The sequence below is a fragment of the Micrasema longulum genome, unplaced genomic scaffold (genome assembly GCF_059751315.1).
Source record: "Micrasema longulum isolate JH-2025_06_02 unplaced genomic scaffold, ASM5975131v1 h1tg000579l, whole genome shotgun sequence".
Lineage (NCBI taxonomy): Eukaryota > Metazoa > Arthropoda > Insecta > Trichoptera > Brachycentridae > Micrasema > Micrasema longulum.
In genome coordinates this window covers 311,618-325,467 of record NW_028277775.1, presented here as the reverse complement: position 1 = coordinate 325,467, position 13,850 = coordinate 311,618, and the positions used below count along the sequence as shown (strand labels likewise).

Sequence of the window (13,850 nt, the reverse complement as noted above, 5' to 3'; positions counted from 1 at the left end):
AGGCTTGGACTCTTAAAATGAATACTATGAATAGGCTGGAGGCTTTTGAGATGTGGTTGCATCGCAGAATGCTTAAAATATCTTGGACAGACCAGATAACGAACTCAGAACTCTTAAGTCGAGCTAGAACGAACAGAGAACTCTTAACCACCATAAAAGTCCGTAAAATTTCATATCTGGGGCATATAATGCGTGGAGAAAAGTACCACTTGATTGGCAAGATTGAGGGTCACAGAAGGGCTGGAAGAAGACAAATGTCCAGGCTGCGAAATATACGAGACTGGACTGGCTTCAGGACTGTGGAGAAGATTTTCCGGGCAGCACAGGACAGAGACTTTTGCCAGAGTGATTGCCAACGTTGGGGATATCTGACAGGGCACTAAGAGAAGATGAAAAAAAAATGGGATTCTATTACATCATTGAAGATGATGTGATGTGATCACTGACAATCAGCTGGTCCGCTTCAACCTGCCAAAATTCTGTAAAGTTTAAACTTCCATATTGCATTCTCAAAAAGGTAGATAGTCGCCATCATGAAGTTGATTAGATGGCCAATTGTGAAACTGGCACCGTGGGTTCGATTTTCGTCAAATGTAAGGAAAAATATTCAAGAAATATTTTTTCTTAATTATTATATTCAACACTTTCTTTCATATCCTCTCTTTCCTCCCCGCTGACTAGCCTCTAGGGATGAAAAAAAAAAATCTCTATCTCATAGGAAATATCTGTCATTCGTGCAGGTGTAGGTCAAATTTTCATTTAAAAAATTGTGACAATCACATATTAAATACATACATAAATGTCATCATTCAGCCTACACTGTGTTCTTACCAAATTTTTACATCTTTGAAGATTTATTATTTTTACCATCTTGTATTATTATATATTTCACATATACATTTACATATTTTTCCTAATAAAAAAATAGACAAATTAAATACACTAGTTTTTAAAAACATAGCTTTTAATATATAAAATAAAATACTGTAATTTTAACAAGAACATTTTAATTTGTGCTATGCATCCGCTTTAGCAACCATATTGGCATACTGAAATTCGGGACTGTTTTCATACTCGCACATATCCAAAGCAATTTCACAGCTTTCTTTTACCACCAATTTGCTGTCTGCAAGGTATCTAAAACAAAAGGAACAATTCACTATATGATGGAAAATAAACCAGAGAGATTAATGCTATAGCAACATATTAAGTTGTTTATTGAGATGTTTTTTTTTTTTAACTAAACATAGCACTACATTTAGCTTTTATCGACTATCGAAAAGCGTTTGACTCAGTTGAAAAATGGGCTGTTATTGAAGCACTCCAAAATGCCCGAGTTGATTCTAGATACATTAGATTAATAAAATTAATATATGACAATGCAACTATGGATGTGAGGATTAATGAGGACACAAAAACTTATAAAATCAAAATAGAGAAAGGTGTCAGACAAGGGGACACAATATCGCCAAAGCTCTTTACGCTAGCCTTAGAGGATGTATTTAAAACCCTAAATTGGGAAAATAAGGCTGTAAAGATCGACGGCATGTACTTGAGTCACATCAGATTCGCAGATGATATAGTAGTCATAAGTAAAGACACGGATGAACTAGGCGAAATAATTATGGAACTACATAAAGCTTCAAAAAGGATTGTTTTGGAAACGAATATTCATAAAACAAAGATTATGAGTCCAACAGGACGAGACATTTTCATTAACAATAATAAAATCGAAGTGGTTGACGAATATATATATCTAGGACACAAAGTCAAACTTGGTAAAGATAACCAGATAGCGGAGTTACCAAGAAGAATAAGGCTAAGTTGGGTTGCTTTCGGCAAACTTAAATACATTTTTGAAAATAAAGAAGTCCCTGTATGCTTGAAAAGACAAGTATATGAATCGTGCATATTGCCGGTGAAAACATACGGACTAGAAACCATGTCTATAACACAAAAAAGTAGCCAGAAATTAAAATGCACGCAACGATCCATGGAAAGACAGATGCTCGGTGTATGTCTAAGAGACAGAGTAAGAAATGAAGAAATAAGGCGCCGAACCGGAGTTGTGGATATCATGGATCGTGTAGCGAAATTGAAATAGCAGTGGACAGGGCACTTGGCGAGACAAAATGATGGCAGGTGGACACCCAGAATAATAAAGTGGAGACCGTGGGCAAACAAAAGAAGTGTTGGAAGGCCACAGAAAAGATGGGTCGACGACATTGCCTATAAAACGTGGATGATGAAAGCGGATGATAGGAAGGAATGGAGACGTTTGGTAGAGGCCTTTATCCAGCAGTAGAGAGAATAAGGCTGAAGAAGAAGAAGATTGAGATGTTTTTAAAAATAAATTACGTTATATTATTGTCTACTTATTCACTTCATATTTGATATTTCTAATTCAATAATAATTATTAACATTACAACTTTCTGGTCGATATTTAATTCGTGCTGACATCTACAATGCACAAGTTTAATATTTGAGGCGTTCAGCGCAGAAGTGACATAATCCACAAAAAGGTATAAATGAAGTCAACCATCGGAAGGGGCGTTTTACCCACTTACCATGCGTTTTATGAACTAGAAGTGGTTGAACCCACCTTTTTCCATTCATTAATAGATGGCACTCCTCACATTATTGCCAGTTTCAACATGCTATAGCTACATGGCTAAACTTTGAACGTGATTATCTCAGTTTCACATGTTTGTGGATTACATCATTTCTGTACAGACCGCCTTATTTCATAGAATGGCACACTTTTACTTATTACTCTTTTACAGATTTATTCATTATTAATTTATTATTAAATCATAACTACAATTCTTTTTTAAAATATTTGTCTCTTAAACTAGGTAAGCTTAAATCACAGAGACAAATTGACATATTAAATAACTCATATAATGCTCAAAGAAAAATGATGAAATTTTTTTGGTAATTCATAATCTAGTGAAATATTGCTCTGAATTGTGATAACTAGAGTATTTAGTATGTGATGCCTTCATTTCGCAAGTTCGTTCTTATAACATACAATATCTCACTCTCATCAAAATCGTATTTTGCTCTTGTTTTCACTACATACTAACAAATGCTATGTTTACTCTTGTGCTAAGCACGGTTCGTCATACTTTACGAGATTGATTGCATAATCACGCATTGATCATCAATGCTCGCATTATTAAGTTAAAAAGCCATATACATTATGGTATTAATAATTTATACTAAAACAAAAATCAAGAAGCTTGCGATTTACATGAAGGACAAGTTGAAGAGAATAGCGTAATCCTTATTTTGTACTACTAAAAATGTATTATACAATGGCTACGTACATAGTTTCTAGTAATTTCTATATAAAACTGAATTTAGTAATTAACACTTATATCTTTTGGACCTCAGCAAGCCAACAGGTTCAATTACAGCAAAGAAATACTTAAAAATATTTTTTAAATAATTAATACAGAGTTCAAAGGTACCTTTGTAAGACATCCATACAAACAGGTGTTGCAATTGCACCTAACGCCTCTGCGCACTCGTGGCGTACCATCTCATTCTCTTTTCCATCCTCCAAGTTAGCTATGAGAAAGGGAACACTACTCTCATGTTGCATCTGGCCTAGGACAAAAGCTATTTCATGGCGAAATAGAGCGCTGGATGCTTTTAAACCTGATAATAAATCATTATATATTTGGTAATAAATTAATCAATAAGAAATTCTGTAAGTAAATATCATTTATAAGGTGAGAAATAAAGTTTAATCTACTAAGGAACAGTAAAACTGTTAACCATGTTTGATTTTATGGCAATTGACAATATTACTTTCGAAGAGAGCACATAGATGGCAGTAATATGCAGACTTTCAAACAAAATATTACAAGCTTTGGAAAGAATACTTACTGCAAATTCTGGACGAAAAATTATTTTTAGTTGTAATTGATTTTAAAGCAATTATGACAACAAAAAAACACAACTACATTTTATTAGTTTGGCGCGTATTTTGTGGGAAAACATGATTTAATTAATGGCACAATATTTATTATTATACCTCACGATGCGCATTTACTTTTTACTACATTTACAGCCTAAACCGATTACAACACTTATTGTGGTCCATTCAAATCACATTATTATCATAATTTGAATGGACCACTTGTCTATTTGTAACATTCATAGAAGCGGATACAAAGAAGTGTTTTAGTGGTCAGCAAAAAAATCCGAAGTTACCTAGTTGAAATAATTATTCCACGTCATTATTTTTCATACAAAATGTTAGTAAAACAGACGGGTAATGGTCGCTTTTGTACTATAATTACAAACAAACAAAACATAACATCGACGGCAATCCACCATATTTCAAATTTGACCGCTTTAGAGAGAGATTAAAACGTTTTTTATTTTGTGCGTGTGCAATATTTTTTTATTTTTTTTAAACATTTCGGTAAATCTTACTTTGATTTACCTAAATCTAGAAATAAAAATCCGCAATTTTACTGAACATACTCAAAAAGAACGTTTTAATATCTGTCCTCTAAAGTGGTTAACTTTGAGTTACGCAGTGATGGATTGCCGTCGGCGATAAATGCATGTATGTGTAGCAAAGACGCACATGGACAACAAAATAATGGTATAATGTAAATTTTAAAAATGTAATGATGTCTAACCTTGTCCAAGAGCGACGACAGAATCATGTGTTCGCATGTTACGTAGCGCAAACATCGCGCGATATCTCTCATACAATGATAAGCTTTCATCAAGCAAGGTTTTCTTTAGGATTTCTACATCTTGATTTTCTGATGGGGGCGCGGGGTCTACAGAAGCATACGGATTCACCGATAGAGGCGTCTCTTGACCGGCTGGTTTGGTGAGCCAATTTAACCGTTCGAGAGCTATTTGGCAAGTCTCAGCAACTTCTACTATTGGATCCTTAGCGTATAATTCTAGAAGAGCTTTAACTTGTGGGTCCCCGATTGCTCCTAAAGCCTCAGCTGTAAATCAACATTACAATAGTCATTGAAAATTTATTTATTTAAATCGTCAATTCAAAATTTTCATCACTACATATCTAATTAAATGTTCCTTAATGAATTACATACTTACTTACGTAAAGAAAGACAGTATTCGTATAAATAATTTTATTCATATGCGACACAAACTGACTATATATATATATTTTTGAAAGAATCAATATTTTCAAACACATACCGGCTTCGTGGCGGACCATTGGCTCCTGGTTTTTATTTTCCAATACTTTGATCAGGACGGGAATAGCGGAAACATCTTGCATTTGGCCCAAACAGTAAGCTAACTCATGCTTAAGGAGTGCCGACTCGTCTTTAAAACATTGATTTATGCACTCAATTGCCGTTGATCCACCTAGATTCTTTAAGGTAAATAGAGCCCTAAATCTTTCTTTGAGAGGCCGACTTTTGTCATTTAACACCTTCCCTATATTTTTTACTTTATTATCATCGATATTAACCATTGTTATGCGAGTATATACAGAGAAACTGAGGTTAAGAACAAAAACAAACGTCAAATGTGTAAAACAGAATGACACATTGACACATGGGCCGACCACAGATTAAGATTACATGACTGACATCTGACATCATAGATTATATCATGGCAAGAAGTTCGTTCAAAGACAGGTAACAAGTTTGACCAACAAAAAAATACATCGTTGTCTATGGATAAAAGATTTAATGCTGCATCTACATTTATAAAAAACTATGGTTTTTTTACACAACACAATACTGCTCTAAAAATATAAGCATATTTATTTTTTAATTTCCCATTCAAAAATACAAAAATAAATTACTTTTTCATTTAATTATCATATACCTACCAATTTAAAAAAAAATCAAAATAAGAACGCTGCGCTGTTTCGTAAAAACAAAACAAATACATTAATGTTTTTGTTTTTTGTTAGAGTTTGAGATTTTGCTATCAATTTTCTTTCTTTGGCTTTATTCAAATAACAAAAGAAAAAATAAAAATACTGCTTCATTACCAAATGGAGAAATAATTGTTTTCCAAAGAGTAAAATAAAGTTAATTATTTTAACATATAATGAATTGCCTTTATCTCTCATTGCACCACGATTGCGCCATAGCACTTGTATTATAATTCTATGCATTGCACTTATTAAATTTGATTTTATATTGACTGAAAATTAACGATTACACTTTCACAAAATACAGTCAAATATAAGTTAATCGAAATATTTTCATAGAGTTGAGAATAGTTCTTAATTCTATGGATATTTTAAAATTATGTTCCAAAAAATGAGCGTTGTCTTGTACCTTAATATTGCCGTGCAAAACGCGAAGTAGGGTAATAAAAAACTAACTGTAGACGGGCAAAAATTAATTTATTTATTCATACAAATACATACATATTACAAAAAAAATAAAATTATAACGTATCTCAAACTTTGTGAGGCCGAGGATCCTGTGTTGAGTTGGGATACAACATAATAGAAAGTGGAAGCAGACACCAGTTTACAGTAAATTCTAAGCTGTATGTTGCGCCTTTTTACGCTACTATATTATAGGTACGTTATATAGGTTACGGAACTTAGGTTGAATGGAATACAAAACGGGTCGCATCTAGTGTGTAAATATATATCCAGGGCCGGTTTTAGCACTACCAGCGCCCTGGGCGGGATTTCTACGGCGCCCCCTATCTTCCACCCCTTTAAACCCATACGAAATCGGCAAGGTTTATAATGAAATAACCATTTATTTAAAAAAACGTTTTATGTTATGCTTTCCGCAATTTCGTTTTCGATTTACAAAGATGCCAAGTTTGTCAATTTAGATTGAGATATTGTCGATCGTAGATAAGTTTTTATCAGTTTAAGTTTAGAAAAACTTCTTTCCCAACTAGCAACCGTTACAGGTAAGTTTAGTGATTAATATTCGCAACGCTATCCATACATTTGGATACAGTTTTTGTAAGTTACGATCTTTGATCAAATTCAAAACAATGACAGGATTAACCACATTCTGATCAGGCAAAAATGATTTCAAACTTACGAGTTCATTACACAACATACAACCATATATATCGGATTAAGAATCTACTATTGATTTCAATTGGAAATTACTACAGAGTTTGAGAATGTCTGGTTTATCTGGAATCTTTTTTATATTGAACATAAAAGACCAAGATTTTGAGTACTCATTTAACTTTTCAAATCTTTCATTGAACGAAATAAAGGTAGTGTCCAAAAGGCTGTTGAAAAATTCAACATCAAATTTATTTTTTGGAGAAGTCAAAGGCTCATCGTGGGCCACTATAACGAGTTTGTCGCTATATTTAGAAAATTTACGAGTAAGTTGGACTCGCTCTATGAGCGAGGGGGTAAAAAAGGGCGCCTGCAGCGCCCCTTTATATCTGGCGCCCTGGGCGGTCGCCCAAGCGCGCCCTACCCTAACGCCGCTACTGTAATATATCAATGTTAAAATATTAAATTCGTACACCGAGGTATAATTACATAATTATATAATATATCAATGGATTCGAAATGATTTTTAAAGGTTATGTCATGATTATGTTTAATCCGCCTATATTTTTCAGTTTTGCTTCTAAAAAAATTGTATTGAGAGAATAAGTGTTCTCGTACAATTGTTTTAATGTATAATATCACTGTTCTCGTACTGTTTGAATATATGTAGCTATATTTTATTTCGAATTAAAATAATTAACTAATAATTACTAATCAAGTATTTGATTTCGAAATATAATTAAAATGCAATTTTAAGTGAATGTCAACAATAATATTTAAAAAATTCTTCCTTTTAAAAAATATCATCAAAACGAATTTTTTGATGGGTGCTATATTTTTTTTGTACAATTCTTTTTTTCGTTTCCGGGTAAATGGAAAATTCTGTTCTCTTTGTGAAATAGATCTGGACAAGTGTTCTCAATCCGCCCGCTATTATCTGCTACTACTAAAAATCCTAATTAAGGCAATCTAGCGAAGGAGTCCGCAAAGTAGTGCGTGTACTTAATGTTTGGTATGTTCGCTTACTTTAATTGGTGTTCCGGATTCGATTTCTAGTAGGGTGGATGACAAATATTTATTTTATTTTGAAGGTATTTCTACATCGCAAAATTTCATTGTCCGATGAAATGTTGCAGCGTGTAGATGTTTCAAAATTGATCTAGAAACGCTGCAATTTGGAGTATCTATGCAGTGCCCTATGCATGTCTGTGTAGCGGGAAAAAAAATAATTGTGGTAAGATGATTACAATATTTTGAGTTTTCATCTCCTGGGCCCCGATTACAATGGGAAGTTAACAAAGTTATCTTCGACTTTCTGTAAAGAAAAACCGATATTTGTGTACGAAAATGAGTGAATTTGCATGAAAATTTCATGTATCTTCGTCGGTAACCTATAATTGAACGTAGTTATGCAGAAAGCAGCCAGCCATAGAAAAGTGAAACTGAGATAATAGCACGTTTGTGAAAACAGTGAATAATCAAATCTACACAACAGTTAGAATGCTTTTGACTTTGACAAATGATAAACAATTAATACATTAGTTATTTTAATATTTCAACCAAGTATGTAATTACGTATTTGAGTTGTAGGAGTAGTTTTAAAGTACCGTAAGATTTTTCAAGAGCTGTGGGTGTTTTTTGCAAATTGAGATATGCCATTTTTGAGAGCAACACTATTTTCAGAAGGTGATTATTACAGTTTTTTGTATTAAAGCGGCCTGGTTGTTTTTAGCAAAACATAGAATAGACCTTACTGCACCCGATAACACCAATATTTCATTTTTTCAAAATTGTGGACTGGCTGCTTTCTGCATAACTACGTTCAATTGAACATGTTTTTTTAATGTATGCATATTCGGAAATAAAAAAATATTTATCAAAAAATGTTTTTTAATTAAAAATGTATTTGCTTAAAAAAATAAAGCGGAAGGGGTGAAACTACCCAAAACCGTTGTAGTTTTTTTATCAATAAACTTTTAAACGATATTGATTTAAGTGTCCTCGGCACGCGTAACCCCAGTACCACATTATTTTAATTATTTAATATGGTTTATAATGGAATAAATAAAAATAAATCAAATAAATATGCATCTCATTGATCGATAAGGCACCATTTAAAATATTATGAAAATATTTTTACCTGCTTTTTATGTTATGGACATTATAATTTTTGTAACTCTGAGAGAAATTCGAGTACCGGTGTGTTTTTATTGTTTTTTTTTTATGATGAGCCGGATATCCTGCCATCCGGCCTAGGGGCTGGTCCGGTATCCAGCCAAATCATTATCCGTTTCATCACTAATTGGAACACATTTTCAATGAAAAAATAATTATGCAAGATCGACGCAAAATATGGACCTTATGTCACACACGTCAGTACTTTAACTGGCTTGATGCTGGTGGTAATTTCTTCCAACCAACCAATGAAACAAAATGGGTTTTTTTTATATAATTTTAGTTTCAAAACGAACGCAAAAAATGGAATAAGCATTTTATGTACCTGTATAAAAAAATCAATATTGATGCTAGTATTCCATGGGAAAAAATAATATTTAGTATTTATTTATTTATTTATTTTATACATATTTATTACAGCAATTTACAACGAATTATTCATACAACAAATTAATTAAGTAGTAACAGTAAACATATATATTTTTTATTTTTGCTGTTGGTTCATCTAAACTGTCTAATTAGGGATAGCTTCCCCGTTCTAAGGCAGTAAATTGTTTATTTTAGAATAATATGAAAAAGTAATTACAATTTTATTATTATATGTGATTCTTCAGTCTTAAAAGTAAATAATAAATGTAAATAGTAAGGAAAGCTCACATCACCCAAGATTTGTTCCTCAAAATGTATAAAACATATGTTCGTCCACTCCTGGAGTATGCCTACCAAATCTGGAGTCCCTGTTTTGAAAAAGACAGAGTTGTTGGAGAAAGTCCAGAGAAGAGCAACTAAAATGGTAGTTTCTCTAATAAATCAATCATATGAGCACCGCTTAAGGGATACGTTCACTGGAAGAGCGGAGGCAGTGTGGTGACTCGATTGAAACGTTCAAAATCTTAACTGAGCAATATAATGTACCCAAGTTGAAATCAATGTTCACTACAAATGAAAACCGCCATCTCAGAGGTCATTCATTGAAACTAAACACTACCTCCTTCTCATCCAACTCCAGGAAAAACTTCCTGACAAACCGAGTTGTGGAAAAATGGAATGGCCTTCCCGAGAAAGTGATTGGTGCTAGTTCAGTTAAGCTAGGGTTTCCTAGGACAGCGGTGCCCGTATCTAAACGGCCGTAGTGAACGGTGATGCGGTGGGCAGCCGTCGTAACGTTGACTAGGGAGTGGTTTCCTAGGAAAACGGTGTTATCAACACCATTTAACACCGTTTTCCAGGGAAACAACTCTCTAGTTACCGTTACAACGGCTGTCCACCGCATCACCATTCACTACGGCCGTTAAGATACGGGCACCGCTGTCCTAGGAAACCCTAGCTTTAATGTGTTCAAAAACCGCCTAGATGCACACATCAATTTATAATGTTTAATAACCATCTACACTTGATATACACGCATCACCTTAATAGCTGCCAGTGTATTATTATTAATAATAATAATAAAAGAGGAGATATTGAGGAAGAGAGAGGTTTTACGCTGAAATATTTCTCTGTCTCTGGACTGGCACAAGAAGCGTAAGACTGAATACCTCACCTTCATATAATAGATACCTCTGAAGTGAATTATACACCATAGTGGGCGGAAAATGGTACGATGATGATATCTAAACCACAACTTTCAAAATGTCCTCCTTTTGCATTGAAATAAAACTAAATTATGGTACCTATAGGTATTTATTGCGTGCAGTAAAGACACTTGTTACAATCATTGTTATTATTGTCTTTGTCAAAGTTTCGTGTTTCACAACCATAAACACAAATATGATTACACCATTGTTTAAATAAATACCCTCTAATCTATTGTCCGTTAATGAAAAGACCTGGGTCCCATCTTAGAGTTTTCAATTGCCAACATGAAGTTAACTACTTATTACAATTATTGATCAAATGTTATACACGCACGCAGCTTTAAATACAAGGAGAAAACAACATTATTTCGGTGTCAACAAAAATGTACAAAGTAGGCCCCCCGTGGAGTAATGGCTAAGATCCAATTTATAAATTAATTTCAATAAAATAATTATAAAAGCGTTTTCGTCAAAATTGATTGCTTTAACTTACTTTTTCAAGCTTCTTTTGTCTATTTTGACGAATACGCAAGAATAATTATTTCGTAAGAGTAATAACTTGTCACTGTCTAATAGAGTCCCTCATACGGACAAAAACCTTTATATTATGGTCAACTACGAAAATAGCTACAGTTTACAGCAATACAACGGGCCGTATGTACTTAGGTCGAGAATTGCAAGCGCTAACCGAAACCGTCCGTTATGCATTTTTTGTTTAATTTGGTACGCTTTTGTTCTATGCGATAGTGCTTCTCTAGAGAACTATTACTCTGAGGGTATATCAGTAGAGTCGTAATAATTCGTTCAAAATATTATATATATTTTCAATGTTATTCTCGATTCGTGACAACACCCATATAGTTTAAATATTTTTTAATTGCAATTTAAAAATAGCGTGAAAGGAACAAAAATCGAACCAGTAAAAGTAAATGTAAATGTAAAAAATAAAAAAAGACTTTATAATGTAAAATATTTCCACATTAATTTTAATCCTTTATTATTTGTGTGTAAGAATTTAACGAAGACGAAGAGACGGGTACGTCTCGAAATCGGTAGGCATAGAAAAGTCAGTAAGTGGTTGTATACACATATTTAATAACATTTATTAAAATATTTGACCACAAAGTTAATGCTATAAATATTAATCTATACTAATATTATAAATGCGAAAGTGTGTTTGTTTGCGTTTCCTTTACGTCGGAACGAAACGACCGATTGACATGGTTTTTTTCTCAGAGATGGCTGAAGAGGTGAGAAGTGAGAAGTAAAATACGATACTTATTTTTCATCCTGAATTTAAAAAAAGCACAATGAAAAAAACATTTTTATAATAAATCAACAATGAGTAACATTATTTGAAAATGAGTAGTCGGTGAGGTGAGATGTCAAAAAGAATCAATTCGAATTTAATTCTTTAAATTTCTATAATTGACTTGCTTTATCTATGGTTGCTTGCTTGGTTTAGTTTGATTTTCGTTTTGGTTTTGTACTAGGATTTTGGATTTGTGAACATAATAACCATACGTTGTCGCCATAGACTAACGGATTTTTGTATTCATTTCATAGCGATAGTTGGAGGACCGACAATCGATACAAACTACTTCGACCTCGATAAAATGTATCATTCCATCGGGATTTTTTTTATTGATAAACTACAAAACTAATTATAATTACCTAACTAATATCCCCCTAACACCATGTGAGAGAAGCCGCGAGTAAAAACTAGTAATAATATACAGTACTTTTTACATATCAGCCATTCAGTTTTTTTTTCTTAAATGTTTCTTTTGATGTGTTAAGGTATTTTATTAAAATTTTTTGGAATAATATAGTTAAGAGCTTTTTGGTCATATTTGTTTCTAAGTCCTGTGTTGTACTCGTAGATATATTTTCCTATAGGTACTATCTGACTGATACTGAGTTACTGATGTTGAGCCATAAAAGCGTTAACGGAAAGGCAGGGTGCCTGCTTTTGGAAAAGTTCAGCTATATCTTCTTCTTAAATTCTTGCCGTTTTGTTAATTAATTTCAAAGCCGAGTTTTGCATAATTTAAATTTTTATAATATTGGTATTAGTTTAAAGCAAATTAATATCAACTTCGTAGGGAGCAATTATGAAGAGGAGTAATCAAAAATAAAAGTGATATTATCAAATAATATAAGAGAAATAATGAAAAATTAAGTTAAATGTTGGTGCTAGTTTCTAGTGGTCACGCATGGCGTTTCATGGACCCATTATTTAGTGAATATTGTTTTCTGGAAATATTCATAGAAATTTGTGTTTAAATTATTTTTTTATCTTGTACAATCTTAATTTTATGGGAGGGCAAATAATCAATCACCAAAATACTTTACAGGAAATCTTATAGATCTCTTTGTCTGTGTTCGGGCATGAATATATTAGGTGTTAACATAATTTGTGTCAGTTTTTTTCCAAATAAAAAAAAGCACCTATAGTAAAACAAAATAGTAAAAGTTATCAATTATTCGAAAAAAAAAATTGTGTTCTACAAGGTACCGTATTTGCTTTGAATGATAAAAAAGCGCTAAAAAAAACAAATTTACTCATTACATTTTAATTCATTACAAATTTACGCCTTTCATTTCATTGTTTATTTTATTTAATGTTCAAAATTTAATTTACAAAATGTTCGGATAAAAAACTATTTATCAACCAGTATTGATGTTACATCGGGTGTACCTCAGGGTGCTCATTTGGCACCCCTGCTTTTCAATTAGTTTATTAATGATGTTGCTAAATCATTCTCTTACTCTCGTTTTTGGCTCTTCGCGGACGACAACAAAATTCTCAAAATATTTCAAACTTTACAAGACTGCTTTCTTCTTCAATCAGACATTAACTCTTTTAAACGATGGTGTAAAGTCAATAAATTAGAACTAAATATTAAAAAATGCAAAATAATGTCATTTCATAGAACAAAACAACCAATTTCCTTCGTGTACCTATTAGAAAACTCCAAAATTGATGTAGTCAAGTTCATCAGAGATTTAAGAGTTGTTTTGGACTATAAACTGACATACAACGAGCATATAGATAATACAGTAAATAAATCACTGAAATTACTTGGCT

At 32.7% G+C, this 13,850-nt stretch overlaps 1 protein-coding gene across 1 annotated transcript; it reads right to left on the bottom strand.

Moving 5' to 3' along the window:
• Positions 1 to 946: 946 nt before the first annotated feature.
• On the bottom strand, positions 947 to 5,631 carry nero (deoxyhypusine hydroxylase nero). The gene is made up of 4 exons (XM_088228349.1): positions 5,201 to 5,631; positions 4,660 to 4,983; positions 3,475 to 3,664; positions 947 to 1,137 (listed from the first exon to the last, which is right to left on the bottom strand). Exons 1-4 carry the CDS (start codon positions 5,478 to 5,480, stop codon positions 1,017 to 1,019), a joined length of 915 nt encoding a protein of 304 aa, XP_088084475.1. The 5' UTR covers positions 5,481 to 5,631; the 3' UTR covers positions 947 to 1,016.
• Positions 5,632 to 13,850: the final 8,219 nt, after the last annotated feature.

Excerpts from the sequence above, each read along its gene's own strand:
- nero (XM_088228349.1), bottom strand. The coding sequence starts at position 5,480 with ATGGTTAATATCGATGATAATAAAGTAAAAAATATAGGGAAGGTGTTA. Across the intron at positions 4,984-5,200 it reads AATGGTCCGCCACGAAGCCG|CTGAGGCTTTAGGAGCAATC; the intron begins GTATGTGTTTGA and ends GTTGATTTACAG. Across the intron at positions 1,138-3,474 it reads TGTATGGATGTCTTACAAAG|ATACCTTGCAGACAGCAAAT; the intron begins GTACCTTTGAAC and ends CTTTTGTTTTAG.